The 26,915-nt window shown below is 37.3% G+C and overlaps 1 protein-coding gene across 3 annotated transcripts in view; it reads right to left on the bottom strand.

The window, feature by feature from the left end:
- The window catches only part of LOC120431713 (orexin/Hypocretin receptor type 1-like), a 276,085-nt gene that overhangs the window by 132,724 nt on the left and 116,446 nt on the right, over positions 1-26,915 (bottom strand). For 2 of the 3 annotated variants that reach the window (XM_052707482.1, XM_052707483.1), the window contains 3 exons: positions 26,098-26,551; positions 22,501-23,295; positions 9,095-9,289 (listed from right to left, as the gene is read on the bottom strand). In XM_052707482.1, the coding sequence (XP_052563442.1) occupies positions 9,095-9,289; positions 22,501-23,247 (942 nt within the window). In that variant the 5' untranslated portion in view covers positions 23,248-23,295; positions 26,098-26,551. The remainder of the gene's footprint in view (positions 1-9,094; positions 9,290-22,500; positions 23,296-26,097; positions 26,552-26,915) is intronic. The other variant, XM_052707485.1, reaches the window with a different exon arrangement.

Here is a 26,915-nt window from a genome sequence, read left to right as displayed (position 1 = left end):
ATATTTTTTTTTAATTTTTCTCCTTTTTTATTTACTAAAGATTGTCTGCAATTGCAGACAGCAAATAAAGTAGTAATCCAGCTGCGTGTAAAAGACCTGGGTGTAAAATAAATTTTGCATTATTTTATGAAATTCTCTGTTATATTACATACTAAAATGGGAATGGGAAACCTACTTTACCGAAATGTCAAGCCTATATATGCGTTTATCCATTCCATTCTTCATCGGTCTGATGGCCGAGCGGGCTAAGGCGCCAGTCCTTACTGATGGTGCTGGGTTTGAATCCCGTCGGTTGCAACTTTTTTTTTGTGTTTGCAAAAAATGTACATGCAGTGTGTAATATTAAGTGTTTATTTTGACGAAGGTGATGTGCATGCTTTGGTATGCGATTTTACCATCGAATTTTTTGCTGTGAAGGCTTAATGCCTGGGAGGGTATTTTTATCTTTGAAAATGACTATTTGCACTCAAAGAATGTCTGGCAAAACTTAAACTTCAACCATTTCATTCATTGGGTTTTAAATTTCAGGTCTTATTTTTTCTAATTGCTTCACAGGCCGGATCCGGGTGCTCAGAAAAATAATCCTTACTTGACATAAATTTTGACATAGGACTATGTCTTTACTTACTATATTGGGGGGCCAGTTCAGAAATTCGATCCAAAGCGTCACTTTTAAGCGTTAAAAAAGGGGACATTTTGAACGCTTATATCTTTTTTCCCTGTGAATCAATCCAGATGGTTGGACCACCAATCGAAAGAGGAAGACTTCAGCTATTGTTTAACTACATAGATAGTCAGACTAAACATAGTTAAAGCACTTAAAACATGCAATCAAAATGAGTAATTTTTCAGTACAAATCGGACAGATGACCAATCAGAGCGAGCGTATGCATTCGAGACCGCGCCCCTTTTGTGCCGTTCTCCGGTTGTGCCGCTATTTAAGCAGAAAATTTCGCAAAAGCAAGTCACTTTGGAACGAGCACTCGAACTGTGCACGTCGGGCCGGCGCGGAGCAGCAGCAGCAGCGGCCAATAGAAGAAGAGGACCAGCAACCAGAAGGAAGAACCACCGGCAGCAGAAGGAGTGAAGCGGACCGCGTTGAAGTCACTATGATACGGCGGTTCTCATGAAAAATGACGAATTGGTGGTGGCCACAACCTGGAGTGGCCGGTGCCCTCAAAGAAGGTTCCCCCGGGGCCTGGGGGGACATTTACAGAAACATACGAGTTGTTGCAATATGGGTATCAAAATTCATGGTTTTTGATACTGAACATGAAAATTGACAATTCGACCGTAGTGGCCACAACCTGGAGTGGCCGGTGCCCTCAAAGAAGGTTCCCCCGGGGCCTGGGGGGACATTTACAGAACCATACTAGTAGTGGCAATATGGGTATCAAAATTCATGGTTTTTTATACTGAACATAATAATGGCCATTTCGACAGTAGTGGCCACTACCTGGAGTGGCCGGTGCCCTCAAAGAAGGTTCCCCCGGGGCCTGGGGGGACATTTACAGAAACATACGAGTTGTGGCAATATGGGTATCAAAATTCATGGTTTTTGATACTGAACATAATAATGGCCATTTCGACAGTAGTGGCCACAACCTGGAGTGGCCGGTGCCCTCAAAGAAGGTTCCCCCGGGGCCTGGGGGGACATTTACAGAACCATACTAGTAGTGGCAATATGGGTATCAAAATTCATAGTTTTTGATACTGAACATAATAATGGCCATTTCGACAGTAGTGGCCACTACCTGGAGTGGCCGGTGCCCTCAAAGAAGGTTCCCCCGGGGCCTGGGGGGACATTTACAGAAACATACGAGTTGTGGCAATATGGGTATCAAAATTCATGGTTTTTGATACTGAACATAATAATGGCCATTTCGACAGTAGTGGCCACAACCTGGAGTTGCCGGTGCCCTCAAAGAAGGTTCCCCCGGGGCCTGCGGGGACATTTACAGAAACATACGAGTTGTGGCAATATGGGTATCAAAATTCATGGTTTTTGATACTGAACATGAAAATTGACAATTCGACCGTAGTGGCCACAACCTGGAGTGGCCGGTGCCCTCAAAGAAGGTTCCCTCGGGGCCTGGGGGGACATTTACAGAAACATACGAGTTGTTGCAATATGGGTATCAAAATTCATGGTTTTTGATACTGAACATAATAATGGCCATTTCGACAGTAGTGGCCACAACCTGGAGTGGCCGGTGCCCTCAAAGAAGGTTCCCTTGGGGCCTGGGGGGACATTTACAGAAACATACGAGTTGTGGCAATATGGGTATCAAAATTCATGGTTTTTGATACTGAACATAATAATGGCCATTTCGACAGTAGTGGCCACTACCTGGAGTGGCCGGTGCCCTCAAAGAAGGTTCCCCCGGGGCCTGGGGGGACATTTACAGAAACATACGAGTTGTGGCAATATGGGTATCAAAATTCATGGTTTTTGATACTGAACATAATAATGGCCATTTCGACAGTAGTGGCCACTACCTGGAGGGGCCGGTGCCCTCAAAGAAGGTTCCCTCGGGGCCTGGGGGGACATTTACAGAAACATACGAGTTGTTGCAATATGGGTATCAAAATTCATGGTTTTTGATACTGAACATAATAATGGCCATTTCGACAGTAGTGGCCACAACCTGGAGTGGCCGGTGCCCTCAAAGAAGGTTCCCTTGGGGCCTGGGGGGACATTTACAGAAACATACGAGTTGTGGCAATATGGGTATCAAAATTCATGGTTTTTGATACTGAACATAATAATGGCCATTTCGACAGTAGTGGCCACTACCTGGAGTGGCCGGTGCCCTCAAAGAAGGTTCCCCCGGGGCCTGGGGGGACATTTACAGAAACATACGAGTTGTGGCAATATGGGTATCAAAATTCATGGTTTTTGATACTGAACATAATAATGGCCATTTCGACAGTAGTGGCCACTACCTGGAGTGGCCGGTGCCCTCAAAGAAGGTTCCCTCGGGGCCTGGGGGGACATTTACAGAAACATACGAGTTGTTGCAATATGGGTATCAAAATTCATGGTTTTTGATACTGAACATGAAAATTGACAATTCGACCGTAGTGGCCACAACCTGGAGTGGCCGGTGCCCTCAAAGAAGGTTCCCTTGGGGCCTGGGGGGACATTTACAGAAACATACGAGTTGTGGCAATATGGGTATCAAAATTCATGGTTTTTGATACTGAACATGAAAATTGACAATTCGACCGTAGTGGCCACAACCTGGAGTGGCCGGTGCCCTCAAAGAAGGTTCCCTCGGGGCCTGGGGGGACATTTACAGAAACATACGAGTTGTTGCAATATGGGTATCAAAATTCATGGTTTTTGATACTGAACATAATAATGGCCATTTCGACAGTAGTGGCCACAACCTGGAGTGGCCGGTGCCCTCAAAGAAGGTTCCCTTGGGGCCTGGGGGGACATTTACAGAAACATACGAGTTGTGGCAATATGGGTATCAAAATTCATGGTTTTTGATACTGAACATAATAATGGCCATTTCGACAGTAGTGGCCACTACCTGGAGTGGCCGGTGCCCTCAAAGAAGGTTCCCCCGGGGCCTGGGGGGACATTTACAGAAACATACGAGTTGTGGCAATATGGGTATCAAAATTCATGGTTTTTGATACTGAACATAATAATGGCCATTTCGACAGTAGTGGCCACTACCTGGAGGGGCCGGTGCCCTCAAAGAAGGTTCCCTCGGGGCCTGGGGGGACATTTACAGAAACATACGAGTTGTTGCAATATGGGTATCAAAATTCATGGTTTTTGATACTGAACATGAAAATTGACAATTCGACCGTAGTGGCCACAACCTGGAGTGGCCGGTGCCCTCAAAGAAGGTTCCCCCGGGGCCTGGGGGGACATTTACAAAAACATACGAGTTGTGGCAATATGGGTATCAAAATTCATGGTTTTTGATACTGAACATAATAATGGCCATTTCGACAGTAGTGGCCACTACCTGGAGTGGCCGGTGCCCTCAAAGAAGGTTCCCTCGGGGCCTGGGGGGACATTTACAGAAACATACGAGTTGTTGCAATATGGGTATCAAAATTCATGGTTTTTGATACTGAACATAATAATGGCCATTTCGACAGTAGTGGCCACAACCTGGAATGGCCGGTGCCCTCAAAGAAGGTTCCGTCGGAGCCCGGAGGTTTTTTTACAGAACCATACGAGTTGTGGCAATATTGGTATCAAAATTCATGGTTTTTGATACTGAACATAATAATGGCCATTTCGACAGTAGTGGCCACAACCTGGAATGGCCGGTGCCCTCAAAGAAGGTTCCGTCGGAGCCCGGAGGTTTTTTTACAGAACCATACGAGTTGTGGCAATATTGGTATCAAAATTCATGGTTTTTTATACTGAACATGAAAATTGACATTCCGACAGTAGTGGCCACAACCTTGAGTGACCGGTGATCTCAAAGCAGGTTTCCCCGGGTCCCGGAGGGTCTTTAACAGAACCATACGAGTTGTGGCAATATGGTTATCAAAATTCATGGTTTTTGATACTGAACATGAAAATTGACATTTCGACCGTAGTGGCCACAACCTGGAGTTGCCGGTGCCCTCAAAGAAGGTTCCCCCGGGGCCTGGGGGGACATTTACAAAAACATACGAGTTGTGGCAATATGGGTATCAAAATTCATGGTTTTTGATACTGAACATAATAATGGCCATTTCGACAGTAGTGGCCACTACCTGGAGGGGCCGGTGCCCTCAAAGAAGGTTCCCTCGGGGCCTGGGGGGACATTTACAGAAACATACGAGTTGTGGCAATATGGGTATCAAAATTCATGGTTTTTGATACTGAACATAATAATGGCCATTTCGACAGTAGTGGCCACAACCTGGAATGGCCGGTGCCCTCAAAGAAGGTTCCGTCGGAGCCCGGAGGTTTTTTTACAGAACCATACGAGTTGTGGCAATATTGGTATCAAAATTCATGGTTTTTTATACTGAACATGAAAATTGACATTCCGACAGTAGTGGCCACAACCTTGAGTGACCGGTGATCTCAAAGCAGGTTTCCCCGGGTCCCGGAGGGTCTTTAACAGAACCATACGAGTTGTGGCAATATGGTTATCAAAATTCATGGTTTTTGATACTGAACATGAAAATTGACATTTCGACCGTAGTGGCCACAACCTGGAGTTGCCGGTGCCATCATGGAATGTTCACCTTGGGAGAACATTTATGACAATTTTGCCGACAAATCTATGAAACAAAATAAAATAATCTTATTTCAGATTTCACTAGCAATCCAAAAACACATTCAAATTGTTTGGTCCTATGTCTTTCGGTTATGTCTCTGACATACCATCTTGAACTTTTTTGTTATTGAAAGACGCAACTTTTGGTACCATAACATCTATAGGTCATCGCTGAAATTTTCAAGTTATCGCAGTTTTAGTGGAAAAAGTTGTTTTTTTGCTGATTTCGTCATTTTCCCGTTTTTGCGCGTGACGCGTCGAAAAACTCAGTTTTTATTTTCAAAAAAGCATATCTCTGAAACGTACGGTTCGACATCACCAATTTTTTGATATGTTATGTGAAATTTTTCGAGGAATCCGATAAAAATATTTCCAGACATAGGCTCTTTGGTCCAGACAAGGTCAAAACGCAATTTTATGTTTTCATGCGACTTTTTCAAATGGTAAGCTAGATTTTTGAAACTTCTTACTATTTTTCCCAAATAGTCAAACTCATCACCTTTCTTTTGCGTCTAAGACAGCTAAAATCGGATGAAATAGCGCGGAGATATGATTTTTCGAAAAAAGAGGTTTTTGCAAAAAATGACGAAAATTGCCATTTTTCAGACCACCCTAACACGGCGTAGGTCACCCTAATGGCCAAACAAAAAAATATGGGCCTAATTATTTTGGCCAAGGAACCCCTAGAAAATTTTTGAGCCCTATCGGAGAACTTTTATTTCGGTTTAGGCTCTTTTCAAATGGAATTGCTGTATATGTTTTTTGAATTCGTAAACATTGAAATTTTTCCAAAATCATCATTATTTTTCTCGATTTTGATGTAAATGTTTTCAAAATCGACAACATTGTTGTTTGAAATCGGAAAAAAATGTTGACGATTTTGGAATGTTTACGAATTTAAAAACAAAGAGTTAGGGGAAAGTGGGGCAAGTGTAACAAGCTAAGAAGATGCTCGTTATAACCCATTAAAAACGTTAAAAAATCGGTCGGATTTTTTATAACCGTCTTATTCCAGGTCTTGACTGAGACTTTGATAGAAAAAGTTTTTAAAAAATCCTGTTTTTTAATGTAAAAAATTGATTTTAAAATTTTTGATTTTCCGTACGTTCTACTCAACTAGTGGGGCAAGACGAACAACCCGTTGGGGCAAGAGGAACAATGCATGAAACAACATGTTAATTTGCTAACAATTGAACTGTTATCACTTAGATACATCAGATTATAATGTATTTGAAACGATTCTTTCATTTTTAGATTAAAAAATAATATTTTACTAAAAGTTTGATCGTTTTTACGAAAAAAAATTATTACTTAGATGATCAATAGTAAAATTTTATGATATCCCTATTTTTTTATGGACATTTTTGTTAACAATTGTTTATTAGTTATTAAGTACTTTTATGTATTTATTTCACAATAAAATATGTTGTTTCAGCAATCGTTTTTTTCCATACTAAAAATCCAAATGGTACACTTGCCCCACCTGAACATGATTTTTAAAAGCTCTCAACAAAAAAATCTAAAGTTAAATCATACTTTATAATAGGTGCAAGTCATTGGAAGGGACACTACTGATCTAGGAAAAATAGCATTTTGATAAAATGAGCCTTAACACGAATCCTAAGCCTTATTTTGTACTTTCCAAATATTATTGGAAAACAAAGGTTTTAAAAAAAAACTTCAGTAAATCTTATGCCCCGTGGCGTTTACATCGTTTTGGTGGTTATGTGGTAGTAGAATCAACTAATTGCATTGCTAGCAACAATTCCTCATACTGGAAATAATCAAATTTGTAAAAATTACTGTCGTACGAGCGATTGTTCCTCTTGCCCCATATGGTCGTCTTGCCCCACCTTCCCCTACCAGAGAAGTTTACAAGATTTCTATCCGTGTGGTGTTCAAAATCTGTTCTGGTAGATTTGGTTTTATTCCCAACTATCAATTCCTAAGCAGCCTGAGCAAGAAAATTCATCATGTTTAATACAATGTCTCATATGCTGGGTACCCTTCCCGGGCGGAAAGTGAGTTGGTTGCGATAACTTCGAACTATCTTGGCTTGTTTATTTGCATCTTGTTGTAAACTCCTCGAGTTATGACGACTTTTGAAACCGACTGCGTATCATGGAAAGTATATTCCATGATCATACTGCATTATCTACAGTTGATATTGAGCTGTTAGTGGTAGTTTTTTTGGAAAATTTCGAAAATTATTTTTTTTTCAAAAATTTTACCCGAACATCATGAAATGATTATTTTGACTTTGTTTCAAATTTATGCTGGACTTAGCAAAATTTGCAGTCACTGACCGAATTTTCAATTTCCGATACTTAGAATAATTTTCATGAGCTGATATTTTAAAGTTTGATTTTATTTATGCTGGACTTTGAAATTTTTGCGTATATTTTTTAATTCTTTACTTTTTACAGAAAAAGCATTTTTTTGGGACTTAGAAAATTTTCGGGAGTTTGGAAACATGATAAATTATTTTGATGTTTATTTTTGCTTTGAACCAAAATTTCGGAAAAATCGACGAAATTACAGGACATTTTTGTCCGATTTTTACAAAAACATCAGTTTGTTCCTAAAATATTGTCCCTAACAAAACGTCTTCATTGAAATTTTGAAATTCGAAAGTTGGTTTTTAATAATTATTGATATACCCCCTACAAAAATCGTTCCGGCACTTAGAAAATTTACGGGATCCGTATCACGACAAGATTTTTGGTAGAATTTATTTAATTTTTTGGACTTAGCAAAATTTTGGCTTTTAGCCAGTAAAATTTCGGATAAATCGTCGAAATTACAGGAAATTTTCGTCCGATTTTTACAAAAACATCAGTTTGTTCCTAAAATAATGTCCCTAACAAAACGTCTTCACTGAAATTTTGAAATTCGAAAGTTGGTTTTTAATAATTATTGATATACCCCCTACAAAAATCGTTCCGGCACTTAGAAAATTTACGGGTTTAGTATCACGATAAGATTTTTGGTAGAATTTTTTAGATTTTCAGGACTTTGCGAAATTTTTGCTCTCAGCCAGTTGAATATTTTTCAACATTTTGAAAAATTATTTTGATAAGAAACATTACCAGGCTTTTTGGAATTTTACTGTGGATTTTTGGACTTAAGCAATTTTAGGAATATTTTCATAAACTGTTATTTTTAATTTAAAAAAATGGAATATAGAGACTTTGGATTTTTCGTGATTTGGAAAATTATTATGACATTTTGGCAATTCAACGCTTTCTCCACAATTTTTTAATGAGTTTTTAAAGTAAAATAATTTTTCAACTTTGAAAAATCTTGTTTTGATGTAAGTGCGTATATTCCTGCAATATTACTCATATTTGTGAAGAGGAAGAAGGGGGGAGGGGGGGGGGGGTCTGAATTGTGGCGGGGTGCATTAAAAACCAATAAAATTATTTTTGGGATCAAAATCTACTTTATGAACTTGATATGATTTTTGGAAGATTTCAGTTGTTTGCTACTATAAACTCAACTTGATGTGGCATTGTTGGTCAAATAAACTCAACAAGATTTTTCGCAGATACGCCTCGAACAATTTATGTTCGTGGCCATGTTCGGTTATCTCTTAACCATACCCTGGGGTGAACTTGACTTGTTCGTGTTTTTACGAACATAGGTAGATTTTTCCAAGATGCAACTTTCTGCCCGGGTTATTATCTTTGATCATTAAAACTATGTATGTTTAAAATTGAAAACAAAACTTAATTATTTTTCAGTGGAGCAACGCGGTACTTTAACACAAAAGCTAATTTCAATGGAGACGCTTGGTAGACTACCGAAATTCGTATTTCTGTCATCAAAGTTTTGAACGAGCAACTCACCTGAAAGTAGATGACGACCTTGCACATGGCCTTGCCCATGAACCACGTTTCGGTCACGTCCCAGACGACGGTCGGCGGCAGGCAGAACAGGATCACGAAAAAGTCCGCCACGGCCAGGTTCACGATGAAGATGTTCGTCACGGTGCGCATCGTGTGGTTCGTGTAGACCGCGATGCAAACCAGCGCGTTTCCGACCTGCGGTTTTTCGTGGGGGTGGGGGAGGAGGTGGAAAAGCACACACGTGTGTAATTAGCGATTAGGGCGAGTGTGGTTCGGGCATGAGTGGTCATTAGAAATACATTAATCAATGCTGAGGTGATACAGGTGGTATAATACGGTGTTGTACCATTGAGGTTGCATCTAATTAAGTGGATTGTCGATCAAAATGCTACGCAAAGCTTCACACATTCATGTGGGACATAAAATTTTCGAATTGGGATTGATGTCAAGTCTTGCAGTCGTACCTCTAACCAATTTTCTCTTATTTGCAAACAGAGCTAACCAAACGACAAACCAAATCAGAAGAAAATTTGTACCAATTTGTCAGTTGATTGCATCGGTCAAGCAAAAAAGGTTTTTTATGCTTTCTGAGCTTTTATTTATTTGTTTCAATCCTTTGTGGACAGGAATTGTCTGCCATTGCTCGTGACCCGAGAAAGGGACACATCAACATGATGATCAAGAACGAATGAATGAGTGGATGGATTTATGGAAATGCCTTTCGGTGCTAGGACATCCTTCAACGTGGCGGTAGCCAGCTGCTGTCAGCATTCAATGAACGTTCTCGCATTGCTTCAAGAAAGTGGATAAAAGGTTTCAACCTTCTTATTTTCATGTTTTGTTTACTTTATTTGTTCACTTAATTACTTATATTTTTTTGCTGTATTATAAAAATACAAGTTTCCACCTTCCCTATGTAACATCTTGAAGCCTCATTGAAAACCTCAACACTGTTGCAAAGTGAGGCTTGACGATGGAAAATGATGAAAAGTTTTTTCCTCCTTTTGCCTTCTAAGCAGCCAGAAAAACAACACGTTCCGTTCCGCATCGCCGGGCACTAATTGGATTTTGTGTGCAAATGATTGCGGAGGCACTTTGGGTTTTTTGTTTGTCCGCCTCTTTGCATACGGCCTGTTTTTGTTTGACTTTTGGGGCTTCATATTGTTGCTGGATAATTGAAATGTGTGGAAAATTAAATATTTTTTTTTTCTAAAAAACATTAAGGGTTCTCTGGAAATGAAAACAATGAGCAAAAATTTGTACGAGTTGTTTAATTTTTTTTTAAATAATGTTTATATTCACTAAACTTAATTTGCACAGCTTTTAAAATTCGTTATTCAGCCATTCCACGTCAAACAGGAAGTCTCCAAATCAAAAGTTCTCCGATTTGGCTAAAATTTAGAGTGGGGGTTGTTTGAACCAAATAATTAGACTCGTAGTTTTTTCGTCGGTTTTCGTAAAAAGCACATTTTCAATAAATCATATCTCCGGAACGGCTGAACCAATCATAGAGCGCCATGTTCAGTTGGTATTTTTAAGAAAAATATGTGGAGGTTCGAAAGCAATAGCTGAATATTTGAAAAGGTGTTTTTTTTTATTTGAAGGTCTCGGGACCAAAGAGCTAATATCTGAAAATATTTTTCCTTGATTGCTTGTTATAGTTTACATAATTTATCCAAAAATTGCGAATATCCATTAAAACGATTCGGAGATATGATTTTTGTAACATAAAAACTGGGTTTTTCGAGGCGCCGCGCGCAAAAACGGGATAGTGAATAAAACGGGTAAAAATCAGCTCTTTTCACTAAAACTGCAATAACTTGAAAATTTCAGCAATGACCTACATGTACACATTTTTTTAAACTTTGCCATTTTTCGTTACTCAACTGTAAAATTTTTTGGAACATGTCATTTTAAGGAAAATTTAATGTACTTTCCGAATCTATATTAACTCAGAAGGGTCATTTTTTCATTTAGAACAAAACTTTTCATTTTAAAATTTCGTCTTTTCTATCTCCAGCCTTTTTTTATTTTTGTATTATTTTTAAAGGGGTGGATTTTTATCATTCAAATTTTGCTTGAAATTTACTTCGAGTTAATTGTGGTAATTAATATTAAAAGGTTATTCACCAAATTCAAATTAATGTATTTAAGGAACTATTGAATTAAGTGTACTAGAAAAATTCCTAATGCTGAAATCAAAATACCAAATTTACTAAGACGTCAATTTGCATGGTATACCATTTCGAATTTCAATACACTATTTTTGTCTGGACAGCAACTAAAACTGTATGTAGACTTCTATGGATAAACCGATGATGCAAAATGGTCGTTTGAGGGAAAAAATGCACATTTTCTTCTAACAAGGTATAATTTTCTTAAAGATGTATCTAACTTTCTGATGTAAAGTCTAAAACTCTACAAAAGCACAGAAATAATCTTGCTCTAAACAACGGCGCAATTTGTATACATTTGATTGATTTTAGAATTTAGAGTTCAGATGATAATAAAATACTTGTTTATGTTTATCTTTCTTAACTATTTTTAGTACAAAGTTTGAAAAAGTGGCTTTTCCCTCAATTTCAATTATTCTTGTGAGATCTAATCCTGCCTTTTGACGGGGTTCGATCCATAAATTTGCCAAAAATCCATTTTCAAACTTTTTTTTTAAATCTTTTTTTAAATCTTTAACATGCATTTGAACTTTTAAATGATATGAACATCTTGGAATTATTTAACTTAATTTCATAATATCATCGATATTTTGTGAATTTGTGATTATTGCATAAATGCAATAAAAAAAATTTAAGCAAAATTTAATTTTGCATAATTTTGACAAATGACAAAAATTTTATCCAGAATACAACAATTTTGTGGTACCTTGTTGCTCTAAATTATGAAAATTTGATCAGCCAGAAAATTTAGTGTTCTACCATATTCTAAGAAATTTAAATCCATTGTCAATGCTGCATTCTTACCAGCTAAGTAGGGTCAAGATGGTCAGCTTGGTTCGACAGAAGTAAAATTGATTGGAAACCTTATTTACCGTAAAATGTGATACATTTTAATCAGATTGGTTCGGTCCCCCCTTCTTGTCAGCACCAGACACTACTTCCAGTGAAATCAATAGCTCATATCCTGATAAAAGGTTGCCCAAATTTGGGTCATTCTCCGGGGGCCTACCTCGGCTTTTCTTCCCCGAAAATCAACAACATAAACTGACAGGTACTTATTGAATCGCTCATCGGCTGTGGCTGCCCTGCCCAAATCCTACCAGCCTCGGAACCGGATCCGAAAATATCTATAAATCTGTCAGCCTCGCCACGAAGATGTCCCCCAACAAGTCTCGTCTTGGGGCTCGGGAAGAAAAGAGTTTCCCCTTGCATTTCTATTTTCCCCTCTCATCATGCCGAATAAACTCCCACCAGATTCTTTCTTTTTTTGCTTTCGGTTGACCTACGAAGAAAATCGTCCCGGTTGAGATTTATGACGAAAATAAGGAAATTGGATCTGTGAGTTATTATCCGGGAGGGGTTTTCTTTGTGTCTCCGCTGAGTTGCGTTGGAGTGTTTGAGCTTTTTCTTGGTCTCTCTTCTTGAGCTGCTACTGATGGTTTCTGAATCCAAATCGAAAAGGATGGAACTGGGGAAGATTATTGACACCCGCCTGGCAGATGATTTTTGGGTAATGTTCCAGACTTGTGGTTTTGATGTGCGTGTCCTTTGTCATTCGTTTCGGCGAGGAAGGGATTTGATGCATTTGATGGAAATTTTTTGTGGATTTTGTTTGGTTTCTTTATGGGAGTTTATTGGATTAGGGAATGCTTTATGCCTTGTAATGTAACTATATTTGAAGTTTTGTATTTGTAGATTTTTGTATGTGTGTGTTTTGGATTTTAAAATTTTTGTATTTTTGGATTTTCGAAGCTTCACACAAAGAGATTTGAAACTATTGGGCTTTTCTAAGTCGAAAACGTAACTGCGCACTCTATAAAGCTTGTCAACGTCCGTCCTTTAGCAGTTGACTAAGTGGCATTGGGATAATCGGGGTTAATTGATTCTTAAATGGATATTATAGTTTATTATATTTTCAGTGTGAGTTTCTATGCATTTCATATTTGATTATTTAAACTTTGGCACTTTCATTAATTTTAAAGATTTTTTGGACGAATTCAAAAATACTTATCAATTTAATTATATCGCTATACTCTGTATCCCCCTTCTGATAAAAGCTTCAATAAACAGTCCATCTGCTCGGCAGTTTCAGCTCCAAGTCGACGTCGTCGTGCTATCATGTCGCACCCGCCATTTTGACGTTCCGAGAAAAACGCGTTTTAATGTTTGACCTTGAATAAACAAAAACGAGAGCACGCAATGTAAACAATAAAAAACACGTTTTGTTTGGCTGACCATTCTGTGCATTGTCCCGAAGTTTGGTTGAAGTTGGTTGCTGGAGTCCCGAGTTATAATTACAAATGTTTACGGTAGTCTAACTTGTACGTGCGTCAAACGCATCCTGACCTGAAATCCCTTTGCCCTTTGTCACACTTACATCAATTTACAGGGAGTGACAAGATAGCACGACAGGATTGAAACATCTTTTATATGTAGAGAGTGACAAAAATTTTCGGAGCTTTTTTGGTTTTCATTGAATATCTCAGGATTGAAATCGAATTTTGGGGATCTGTGAAGGTCAAAAGATGAGGCATTGTGAGCTGCACAAAATGGCATTCTTAACTCAATTTGGCCCAAAATGCACGTACGACAAGTTAGCACGATGGCGACGAAGTGATCCATCTCCTGGCCAAGCACCCAGAACGAGATGAGCGTTCAAAAAAAGGAAAGGACAAAGTGAAGAGCAAAAATGTCTCGTCTATAAAAAAGGGTACAAAAAGCAGCAAACAAGCACGATTTCTTTATGAGCCTGATGATTGCTTTCCCCTGTCAATCGCGCCAAGACTCCGTGCAATTTCACGGAAAATTACCTTCGTGATCTGAGGGTGTTCATCCCGGCCCAGAGTACTCTATGATAGAGAAGGAATGCAACACGCAGACATGAAAGGGCGAAGCAATTATAAACTAAGGTGGGAAAATAGTATGAAGAAATGATTGGTTCGGAGGTGTTACCAGGGGGATGTAACCTTTTGAGTAGTTGATTGCATCTCGATATTTTTTTCGCAATTAAACTGGTGTTATTGACTTTTTATTTTTACGTTATTTGGCCTGAATTCATATTGATAATGTGAAACTATTCATTAAAAGATATTTTTGGCTAATTTAAAGTTTAACATTTTTTGTCAAAATTGTGATTAGTTACATTTTCATTAATGTTATATGTTTATTACACAGAAAAAAATTATGGTAATATTTATCAGGAAATGGTTACACAAAAAAAAATGATGGTAATATTCATCAGGAAATGGTGACAGATCTTGTGGCAAAAAAATGTGTAATATTACATCAGGAATTGGTGAATTTTCATCAGTTTCTGATGAATATTCATCAGTTTCACATTTTTACACATTTTTTGAGTAATATTACTCATACTACATACTCAATTACAACATTACTAATATTACATACTCAACCTACCAAATTTTAAACATTCCAAAATTCAACTTTTTTTTGCTGTGTAGTTTTACTCTAGAAAATGATGAATTTTCATCAGGTTCACATTTTTGCACATTTTTTATGTAATATTACTCCAAAAAAGAGTTAATATTCAACCTAACAAATTTTCAACATTCCAAAATTCAGCTTTTTTTTCTGAATAGCTCAACTGCACACCAAAAAAATGATAGTAATATTCATCAGGAAATGGTGACAGATTTGACAGATGTCAAAAAAAAAATGGTAAATTTTACCCAGAAATGATGAATTTTCATCAGTTTTTGATGAATATTCATCAGGTTCACATTTTTGTAATTTTTTATGTAATATTACTCCAAAAAAGAGTAAATATTCAACCTGACAAATTTTCAACATTCCAAAATTCAACTTTTTTTTTATGTGTGTTTCAACATAAACCTGAGAACTATCCCCCACCTATTAGCTATTTCGAAGGTTATTTTGTAACTTTGAATTAATCAGCTGTTGAAAGATAGTCCACATCTCAGCTTAGGATAGTAACTCCATACAAGTAATGCTTAAACAACGAAATAAATGAAATGAAATAAACCTGAGAAAAAAAGTGTTCTTTTGAAATTTTTACACCTTCCGAATTTAAACTATTTTTGTGTTTTTTTTTGTATTTTCTATGATTTGAAAACTTGATGGTGTTTTTGACCATTTTGATGTAATTTCATTTCAATTATCGTGTAAAAGGGAATTACATAAAAAAAAACATGAAATATTTACCAGCGAACCCCCTATGCTTCTAATTGTTTGCATAACTTTGTAGAACATTGATCACTCTAAAAAATAACCTTGCAATTTTACATAACACCATTTTTGAAGTTTCTTTGTGGTTTTTTCGATGATTTTTTTTTTGAAATTATGTGTACGCCGTCATACCACACCTCCGTAACGAGGTATTGAAAAATGGGCTTTGGATTCGTGATCAAGTATCTCTACCTTTTAGAACCCCTTAGGAGTTACCCTGGAGTGTAGCTAAGGACCTGGATTTACCACCCAAGTAACATTTTTTTCCAGGAGTTCTACAAGAGCTCTTCAAGATAGCTACAGCATAGCAGTTTGGACCGCGGTAGGATAAAATTCTCTTCAAAACTTCTTCAGGAGTTTGGAAGAGTACTTGAAGAGAGTTTTATCCTGCCGCGGTCCAAACTGCTATGCTGTAGCTATCTTGAAGAGCTCTTGTAGAACTCCTGGAAAAAAATGTTACTTGGGCAATATAAGGCTTTCTAGGCCCAGTGAAACATATATAATTTAACCCAAAACTGACGAACTTCTCGTCACAGTGTGCTGTCACAGACTCGCGAAATTTGTTGGCTGCATATCGAGCGCTCAGTAAAAAAAAAACAAACAAGAAGACGATTTACAAAAAACTTTTGCTAGAAAGAGATAGGAAATCTGATGCAAACAAACACCCAGCTGCTATGTAAACATATTTTGAATGTGTAGGTAAATTTATAAATTTAGTTTTATCCAAACTCCAAATTTCTGTAATTTAAAGAAAAGGAATTCTTATTTGATGACTAAACATTTAATAATAAAGCTCTGTTTAGTTGAATTTAAAATATTTCAATTATTTTGGGTTGCCTCATCGAGCCATTCAGTCACTTTCGGATGTTGAAAGAGTTCTTTTTACCATGATTCAGCACAAAGTGTTCCCCTTTTTATCAAAGAAAAAAAGTTTGCCGTTGCCATGAAGATGTCGAAGTAAATCTGTTTGTGACACTTTTCACAACAGCATACGACATATTTTTTTTGAAGTCGGTACAAAGCGCGAATAAGGTGTTTTTGCCACTTTGCATATCTACAGGCAAAGCTGAAATGATTTACACATATTGCAGTAGGAGTGTTCCTTGTTTTACCTTTGAATTTTGAATATCATATCAGCACAAGGTTACTTTTCAAGCTAGATTTCTAAAATTTAAAATCTTTTAGTGAGTAGAGTAAGGAAATATTTTGTTCAAGAAGTTTTCAGTCTAAAAAGAAAAAGTTCGTTTAGGGGTAACGCCTTTTCCTGCAAAGTTAGGTGTTGGCTGGAGAAAAAACTTGAAAGAAGCTTTGCAGCGTGTGTGGGGAAACCTGTTTCTAAGGAAGTACAACTTTTCCACAAAGAGGGGCCCGCTTCGTGTCACGTGTGGGAATTTCATTCATTCGTTTCATTCACACCAGTTTTTAGCAGAGGGTTTGCGTATGCGTGGAAAAAGAGAAAGTAGCATAATGCTGTATGCCATGGCAATGTTTACTTATTTATGTTTGCTCGTGTTGACACCTCCAGAGAAGTTGCTGGAAGTGAGGTATTTAAAAGTTTGCCGACATTTACCTAGCCAATTATTGGATGACTTTAGGTTCTATGGAAAATTCGTGCAGAAAACGAACTATTTTCTTCGGAATTTAACCTTTCTCAATTCATTCTGAATTTTATAAAAATTCTTCAAATTTTTGAATATTTTACAACAATAAAAGTATTCTGAAAATAACGACAAAAAAAATTATTTGGAAAACTACTTGCCATGAATTTTACTCATCAACCCAAGAAAAAAAGTAATGGAATTAATATTTCCAAAATGCATATTTTTTTAAATTATTTTGCAATTAACTTTATTCATAAAGGAACCATTACACTACGGCAAACAAACAAACAAACTCGCACTTTTTGATAGTTTGCCAGTTTGCCTGCTTTGTTTGTTTGCCTGGATTTGTTTGTACAAATGTCAGCCTGCATACATTTTGCCTTGAAGTGAAATTTTTGATTGGTTGTTTGCGGTAGTGTAATGGCTCCTTAATTTGTGCCATGAATGTTCATAGATTCATGATTTTAAATTCACGGTTTCATAAAATCACTTTGAAATCATGAAAAGTATCACGAAAATTGCAAAACTAAAGATTCATGAAACTTTTTTTTTGTGTAACATGAGACGTTTAAACTGCCGTAGTAACCAATCAAAAATTTGCAACAATATCAGTGTTCCCAGTTTATCGATTTGTTTACTTATTCCACTTCTCTTACTGTAATCATCTGTTGCCATCAAACTAATCGAAAGGAAAATTGCGTTTTCCGCGTCTACCCGTCGAAAAATAAACACATTCCAGGTTCGTCCCCTGGTTTTATTCTTATCTCCGATGGAACAAAGCCGATCATGACCGGTGTTCCGTGGTTCCGATTGTTGCCGCTAGGGTTCGCCACCAGGAAAAAAGGAAGCAAAAAAGCCCTGAAAAGTTCAATAGACTTCCTATCCCAAGAGGAAACAGGAAAGAAATTACACTTTGTGTTGTAATTTTGCACCTCGAGAAAAAAAGAAAACCGGAAAACCGGAAGCGCTTGAGCTGAAGGTTAAACGGTTTGCTGCGGGGGACCGCCCGGAATGTGAGACAATTTAAATCTGGCAAATTACGGCTGGTGCAATTTTCGGGGAAAAACCGACGGAAAACTTTTGTTGTGAGTGGATTGTTTTGCTGGATTAGGTGAGGATTACGGCATTTTTCCCCGAAAGCGATCAGTGAGAAGGAAAGTTTTTTTTGCTTCTGTTTGACGTGGTCAATTTGAGCGGAAGTAACTTTGCTCATAAATAAATTTATTCAAGAGGTGGAATTGAAGCAGTGAGTGGCAATAAAACGGTTGATTGCGATTGAGAACTGTCGATATTGCCGTAATGGAATTGAGGAAACTTGTTGAATGACTTTGGTGGCAGGAGAAACAGCTCTTTTAAATTGGTTTGATATTTTGGGTCATGAATAATCTCATTCAGTTCCTTCTAAACAACAGTTAAGCGAATCTACAACCATGAATGTTGCATTTCAAGAGTTGCTTTTATAGAATAATTGCAAAATCAAAACACAAACTTAAATAAAATTTGCATTGGCATAACTTGGCAAAAAATGATCTGCTAAACACTACAGAACCCTCCTTTTCAAATGGTCCAAATTAAGTCTTGATTTGAAATTTCATATATTTTAATTGGAGCTTAAACAAAAATTTGTCATTTTTCGTAAAATTTAATTTACATATAAAAATTAGTCTACAAAACAAATTGGCAACACTGCCAAATTAATTCGGACCATCTTGTGGTTAAGCTGATCACGTTTTGGGTATTCAATATTTTTCCGAAATTGAGAAGTGTTCAAAGTTGAAATAAAAACTGCGCAATTTTCTTGAAAGTTTTTTTTTCTGAGAAGTCTCAAGCAATACCTGAAACATTGCAAAAGATTGCTGTAAAATTGTTAAAACTCAACATATAAAAAATGATGAAAATTTATGTCAGAACTACAATTTTGCAGAAAGTACTGGATCGATTAGATAAATGATCTTTTGTGATTGATTAATATTGGAAAACTGACACATTTCAAGTTTCTGTAAAAATTTAATGAAACTCAGGGGCATGTATAGCCGTCGAAGAGCTTGAAATGTATTAAACAAATTGTACTCAATCATTTAAACTCCACAAAAAAAAAACATTTCAGCAATCCTTTCCAAATAACCTCATAAGCAACCCTTCTCCAACATGTAATCCTTCACAAAATTCTTACATCGCCAAAACATAATCCTGCTTCGAAGAACAGTTTGAGCAGGTCCATGTTGGAAAAATTCTTCACCGAAGGGAATTTTCCTCTGGTTGGCCACAGTCCAGCAACAACGTCTAAGTGTACCAGACAGACAGAATTCCTTCAAGTCCCCTTTTGGGTGATGGCGATCCATTTTTTATTCTTAGTGGAATAAAGTAGTTTTTTAATAAAAGGAAAAATTAGTTGTTTTGTGAATGTTTCATTTTAAATTTGGTTTTAGTCGAATTAATGGAAACGACTCTTAAATTTAAGTGTAAACTTTGGTGCAACATTTAGCATTTCCCCCCGTCAAAAAAACGTTCATCATGAGCCAAATTAATCCCCGGATAGTTTCTCTCGAAACAACCAAAACCAAAATGCCACTAAACGAGAATGTAAGTCGCATCGTCTTGGTGTGGTTTCACTCTTGGGTCCTTGTGTCTTTTTCTACCAAAAGGACTTCCAACCATGGTCACAGCAACGACACGACAAAGTCTTTCATTCCAAGTGGAACTCAACACTGGAATCGAGCGGTTGGATTACTAATCTAACCCCGGGGAAAAACAAAGTTCAGTTTGGATGTAAGTTGTAATCCAGATTCCAACTCCAAGGACGACGCGACACCAAGACTGGTGTCGAGTGATTGATTTTGTCCTGATTTGTTCCGATTGGTGGGAAATCGATCGGCCCTTCACTCTTAAGGGGGAAGGCAAGGTCACTGACGAAAATGTAATTACGCCACCCAGCTGTAGTGGACGGCACCCGGAAGTGTCCATCAATCAACAAACCGGCTTGACAAAAGCTCAACTTTTACTTAGGATGGCGATTGCGATTCGAGGGAACGGTGATGGTCGGTCAACCGGAAGCGAGTCAACATGACCAACGCAACGTCCTAACTCAATGTTAAACGCTGGGAGCATTGTGTCAGGATATCCTGCGCCGGGCTCTTTTTTTGACCAAATGGTTTCGATGATGTAAGCCAAACAAACTCACTTGTCGAATCCATTTGGGCCGGTTTGCTGAAAGGGATGTCGGAGTGATTCGTCGGTTTTCGATGGCAATGATTTTGTTTTTCGGCGAATCACTTTGCAATGTTTAAAAACTTAAAAGCCATTTAAAAACCGGCTAAGCTGAACGTTGAAAATTCGTGCATTTTGCTTGGGAAATCGAAAAGAGTAAAGTAAGGTTGAGTGAAGGTCAAAGGGATAATACTGCGATAGACAATCAACTGAAAACCGCAACAATAGTTGACATACATTTTTAGAAACCATTTTTTCATTTTTAATAAATCAGTATTTGAAGTATTTGAATTATTTGAAGTATTTGAAGTATTTGATGTATTTGAAGTGTTTGAAGTATTTGAAGTATTTGAAGTAAGTAATAAGTAAGTTTTTTTAAGCATTGTAAGTATTGTAAGTATTGCAAGTATAGTAAGTATTGTAAGTATTGTAAGTATTTTAAGTATTTTGAGTATTTTAAGTATTTTAAGTATTTTGAGTTTTTTAAGTATTTTGAGTATTTTAAGTATTTTAAGTATTTTAAGTATTTTAAGTATTTTAAGTATTTTAAGTATTTTAAGTATTTTAAGTATTTTAAGTATTTTAAGTATTTTAAGTATTTTAAGTATTTTAAGTATTTTTAGTATTTTAAGTATTTTAAGTATTTTAAGTATTTTAAGTATTTTAAGTATTTTAAGTATTTTAAGTATTTTAAGTATTTTAAGTATTTTAAGTATTTTAAGTATTTTAAGTATTTTAAGTATTTTAAGTATTTTAAGTATTTTAAGTATTTTAAGTATTTTAAGTATTTTAAGTATTTTAAGTATTTTAAGTATTTTAAGTATTTTAAGTATTTTAAGTATTTTAAGTATTTTAAGTATTTTAAGTATTTTAAGTATTTTAAGTATTTTAAGTATTTTAAGTATTTTAAGTATTTTAAGTATTTTAAGTATTTTAAGTATTTTAAGTATTTTTAGTATTTTAAGTATTTTAAGTATTTTAAGTATTTTAAGTATTTTAAGTATTTTAAGTATTTTAAGTATTTTAAGTATTTTAAGTATTTTAAGTATTTTAAGTATTTTAAGTATTTTAAGTATTTTAAGTATTTTAAGTATTTTAAGTATTTTAAGTATTTTTAGTATTTTAAGTATTTTAAGTATTTTAAGTATTTTAAGTATTTTAAGTATTTTAAGTATTTTAAGTATTTTAAGTATTTTAAGTATTTTAAGTATTTTAAGTATTTTAAGTATTTTAAGTATTTTAAGTATTTTAAGTATTTTAAGTATTTTAAGTATTTTAAGTATTTTAAGTATTTTAAGTATTTTAAGTATTTTTAGTATTTTAAGTATTTTAAGTATTTTAAGTATTTTAAGTATTTTAAGTATTTTAAGTATTTTAAGTATTTTAAGTTTTTTAAGTTTTTTAAGTATTTTAAGTTTTTTTAAGTTTTTTAAGTATTTTAAGTATTTTAAATATTTTAAGTATTTAAAGTAATTTAAGTATTTGAGGTATTTTAAATGTTTGAATTAAATTAAGTTCTTGAAATAAAATTGTATGAACAACATTTTGGGTAAAATTTAACATAGATAATCTATTTGATTTTTATCTGGTCATCCTCGTTTGGATTTATTTTAGGTTGCTATTTATTAGATAATTTGTAAGGTTGTTTTTAAGATGCCGAAAAAGTTAACTTCCTGATGGAATCCTTCGGGCACAACTTTTGAATATATAAGTTCTTGGTTTATAGAATCGTATGACCCAAGAAAATATATTTGAAATTTTTAGAAATGTCCCTGACTTCCAAACATTTAGAACAGGACTTTATTTCGGTTTTAGCAACATGCAAGCTCAAAGGCAATATTAACTGCGTTAAAAATTATTTTCACTCAAATTTTACGGAAATAATGCCGCTGCAATTAGTCAGCCCTTTAATCGATATTACAACCTGATTAAAATGCTATATTCATGGCATTCACGTGCATCCCACTAGTATAAGTTTCAATTATGAACCCTCATACACAGCCACATATGGACACGGAACCTAGAATCCCATCAAAGGTGTCACACGACATTAAACACTAATGAGCCTTCCCGTGTGGGTCTAGCCCCAAGGAAACCACGTCAAAGGTCGCGCGGGCTCCATTTATGTGCCATTAATGTCTTCCTCCCTTTCCGTTGGCATGGGAGGAAGTGGTTTAATTAAATTTGTCCCCCTCTCCCTCTCCCTAACCCTACTCACCAGTCCCATGATGAACACCACAGTGTGAGACGCGATCAGGATCCACTCGGCGGTACTGGGATAGATGTAGTCCAGCAACAGCTGCCGGTACTCTTCGTACGTCAGGTTGCAGTACAGCGGATCCCCGACGCAGGTCACGTTGTGATCGATAAAGCAGTGCTCGTAGTACTGCTCGTCCTGCGTGCCACCAGCGGCGCCCGCCGCACCTCCGTACTCGTCTGCGTCCTCGTCGCACAGGACATCGTTGTGACCGTCCAAATTGACGATTGTGTAACCCGGGGTCGTGACGGTGAGGTTTTCCGTTGGTGCCGCCAGTTTGCCTCCCGGACAGCTTCCGGTTGGCTCCGCGGTGGCAGAACAAATGGACCCATTAGGATTGCCGGCCGTCGTTGTCGTCGTCGAACTCGCGGAGGAGAAGGATGCCATGTCTACGGTGGCCGCTAGTTCAGCTGTCGATGACGCCGATAATGGAGTTTCTCGCACTTTAATTACGTCGCGCTTGACCAGGGTTGCCACCGGTGGTGGTCGCGGCCACTGCGTCCACGTTGATATGTTGTTTTTATGGTCCCCGGTGAAGAAGGAGGCAGAATAAATCATCGTCGTCCCGTTGGCCGGTGAACTGGAACCGTTGTCGTCGCTGGGGGTTTTGGAGGCTGGGGCACCGCTGCCGACCTGGGCTTCGCCCAAGCCCAAACCGGAACGGAGTGCCGCCAGCAGCAGGATGGAGACCGGGACGAAGGACTTCATGGCGTTTCACGGTCGCAAGCGGCGGTGATGACGATGATGATGGTTGGTCTGAAATGAATGAAAGAGAGATGTTTTTCAGTTATGAATGGGAATCTTTTTCCGTTGTTGCGAGTGGGAATAGGGGGACAAGCGTGGATGCAAATTGAAGTATAATGACCAGCTCGGGGGTGACTGATTTGATAGGATTTTTAATGATTTTGGAATAAAGAAGTGGAAGTCAAAATGAAAGAAGGAAATTGATTTTGAACAGATGGGTCTTTCGATAAAAAAGGATATTTATCAAACCAATTTTTTAAATCAAACATTATTTGAAAAATAACCTTGTTTTATTTACAAACAAATCAAATTTGTTGTTAACTTTTTTCTTAGTGCTCAGGATAGTATTATTTTTGCCTATTTGGGCCGAATTTTGGTCATGTTTTTATACAAAACAATGGGTAGTGGTAGATGGTGTCTTTCACTTTTGGGGCAATGACTGTCAATGATGATTATGAATACAGTGTTCAGAAATAGCAAATCAAAATGAAAAAAATCACTATTTGTAAAAATCTTCTACAAACATTACAATGCAACCCATTTTTTGTTTGAAACATTCTGAATCAAGATTTGAATGTTTTTCTAAAACAAATATGGCAATATACATCATGAGACAATCATTATTGTTTGGAAAATATTGAAAAACATGAAAAGCAATCAATGTCATCAGGGCCCCGGCGATGGCCTGAAAAAAGCTACCGAACAACTTTGGCGGCGTATGTTTATAAACATTGCGAAGTGTAAACACGATTTTTTCTTGATTCAAAAGTTATAAGAGTTTTAGTTACTGCTGCTAAATGTAAAATGCGTTGTATTTATGTGGATACTTCGCAGAATCATAAGATGCTGCAGGTGATTGCGACCGCAGCAGCGGGTTATGTCGGCTACGGGGATGGCAAGTCTTCTACTACCAGGTATGTTCTTTTGGTTGATTTTTGAGTATATTATGAGTATATTGAAAATAAATCTTCGTAGCGCTGGTTTGCAGCAAACTGCTGGACGTGACAGATCTCCGATGCGGGAGCTGGAGAATGTTCCCAAAAGCAAACGAGCCTGTGCAGTGCTGCGTCCAGCGGACAAGGAATGGTTTCACTGGAGGAGTTGGAGCACTTTCCGGGCATGTTGCCGCTGCGGAAGCTGGAGAATGTGACACACAGCGAACGGACCGGGTCAAGAACGCCCCTATTCAGTACTGTTTCCATCGGCCGGGGCAACGTGCTGCTTGAAGAGCAGGAGAATGTGACAAGAACGCCCTTGCACAGAGCTGCGCCCTCCGAACGAGGCAACGTTCCGCTGAAAGAGTTGAAACAAGTTCCGGGAATGTTCCATTGCGGAAGCTGGAAAAGTTGCATCACAAGAATGTACCTATTTCAAGGAAATTTAGGATTCCAACCAATAAAACTGTAAAAGATAACAGTTTGTATACGTTTTTTTCCAAACATTCGCTCCGAATATACGTTTTTCGGACAACAAGAAATCATTGCAAAGCTACATAGTTTTGAAGCGAATCCGACTACAACTCCCGCTTCTGGAGATTTTCGACTCCAGCACTCCAAAAAGATCCGACTTGGAAACCTACTCTGACTCCAACAACAGCGCCTATACAAAATTGTCAAAAAGTAAGCCTACTATGGCTGCGACTGCAGATAATTTAGCGATTTTGACTCCAGCTTCTCAGATTTGTCGATTCCAACTCCAACGCACCAAAAAGACCCGACTCCACCGGTTCCGACTCCTTAGCACTGATATATAATACAATAAATAAAATAAAATTAGGCAATAAAATACAAAATAAGTCTTCCACAAAGTGTATGAAATGTTGAATGTCTCCCAAATTTAGACAAAACAAAATTTAATTATTGAATTTATACTGGTATAATGCTACCAAACTATAATAATAATTTATTATAATGTTAAATTCGGAAGAAACAGGAAGAAACACTTTTTAAAAGTAATTTCCATAAAAAGGCACAAGTTAACAAATTAGCAAATTACCCCGAAACAGTATTTATGATGTGCGATATTAGGGTAATTCATACGTTCCAGACTGTCAAAATTCTAAAAATGTCAACGCGTCCGCCGCCATTCTTCGGTACGCAGCTTTTGTTCCTGTATGACGTTTCGAGGCGAGGCCCTGAATGTCATCTTCATTTCGTCGCCATCGTGCTAACTTGTCGTACGTGCATTTTGGGCCAAATTGAGTTAAGAATGCCATTTTGTGCAGCACACAATGCCTCATCTTTTGACCTTCACAGATCCCCAAAATTCGATTTCAATCCTGAGATATTCAATGAAAACCAAAAAAGCTCCGAAAATTTTTGTCACTCTACATATAAAAGAAGTTTCAATCCTGTCGTGCTATCTTGTCACTCCCTGAAAATTGATGTAAGTGCGACAAAGGGCAAAGGGATTTCAGGTTAGGATGCGTTTTACGCACGTACAAGTTAGACTACCGTAAACATTTTTAATTATAACTCGGGACTCCAGCAACCAACTTCAACCAAACTCCGGGACAATGCACAGAATGGTCAGCCAAACAAAACGTGTTTGTTATTGTTCACATTGCGTGCTTTCGTTTTTCGTCAAACATTAAAACGCGTTTTTCTCGGAACGTCAAAATGGCGGGTGCGACATGATAGCACGACGACGTCGATTTCAGGTTTCCGAAAAAATATCTTATTTGATAAGTATTGTAATTGAAAGATAATTCTGATCTTGAAGAATTTGTGAAGAATTCTTGCAGTTAAATTAAAAAAAGAGACAAAATCATGCATGCAGATTAAAACCACAGTTTTTTGCAACAAACTTTCTTACCTCCTTTCAGTTAAAAATGTCTCAACGACCTTCAATACGGTCACCAGCTTTCACCAGCTGTGGCAGCATCGATTTCCGCTCTCGTTCGTTCTGCAATCCGTTTCCGGTCTCATTTGTCCACGTCTGCAGGATATAATGCAATCTGGGGGGGTGTGGGCGTAGACTGTCCTTGCCTTTACTGTCTCCCCAAGTGCATACAATAGTCGTGTAGTTCTTTTTTTTTTGTTTCACACCCTGCACCATCGGCCTGAACAACGTACTCCGCAATCCGTGCTGCTGCTCCCCGGGGAACCATCACCATCGTTAAAAGTGCCACCACCTTGGATGATGTATGATGAACAGCCAGTGGACGCCGGTTGACGTCGGGGCTTACGGGGGAGAAGCTGGTCCATCGTGTGTCCCTTTATGTGCAAGGATGAACAGATTTACGCTTTTGTTGCGTGTGTGTCATAATCTGAAACAAGACAAGACCAGAATGGATTGTGTGAGCTATGACTCTTGTCATTGCGAAAAGGAATTTCTTTAGAGACGGAATACTGAAAGAAATTGAAAGAGTTTTCAGGATGGTTTGCTTGAGGTAATAACGAGTGTAGTATATTATTGTGTGGTTTTGTGTTGTAGGATAATATTTTAGTATAAGCAGTAACAAGCTTGAATTCGAGTCAAATCGACACGAGGATCGAGCCAAAGTTCTCATTAGATTGACTTCCTTTCACAGCACTTCACTAAATCTATTTTCAATTGCAATAGAAAATGTCCAATTAAAATCAATTCACTCAGTTGTTATTTGTAATTTGTAATTTACTGAAAAACTACAT

The sequence above is a fragment of the Culex pipiens genome, chromosome 2 (assembly GCF_016801865.2).
Source record: "Culex pipiens pallens isolate TS chromosome 2, TS_CPP_V2, whole genome shotgun sequence".
NCBI lineage: Eukaryota > Metazoa > Arthropoda > Insecta > Diptera > Culicidae > Culex > Culex pipiens.
The sequence above is the reverse complement of the archived record's forward strand: the minus strand, read 5'-3'. Positions and strand labels throughout refer to the sequence as shown.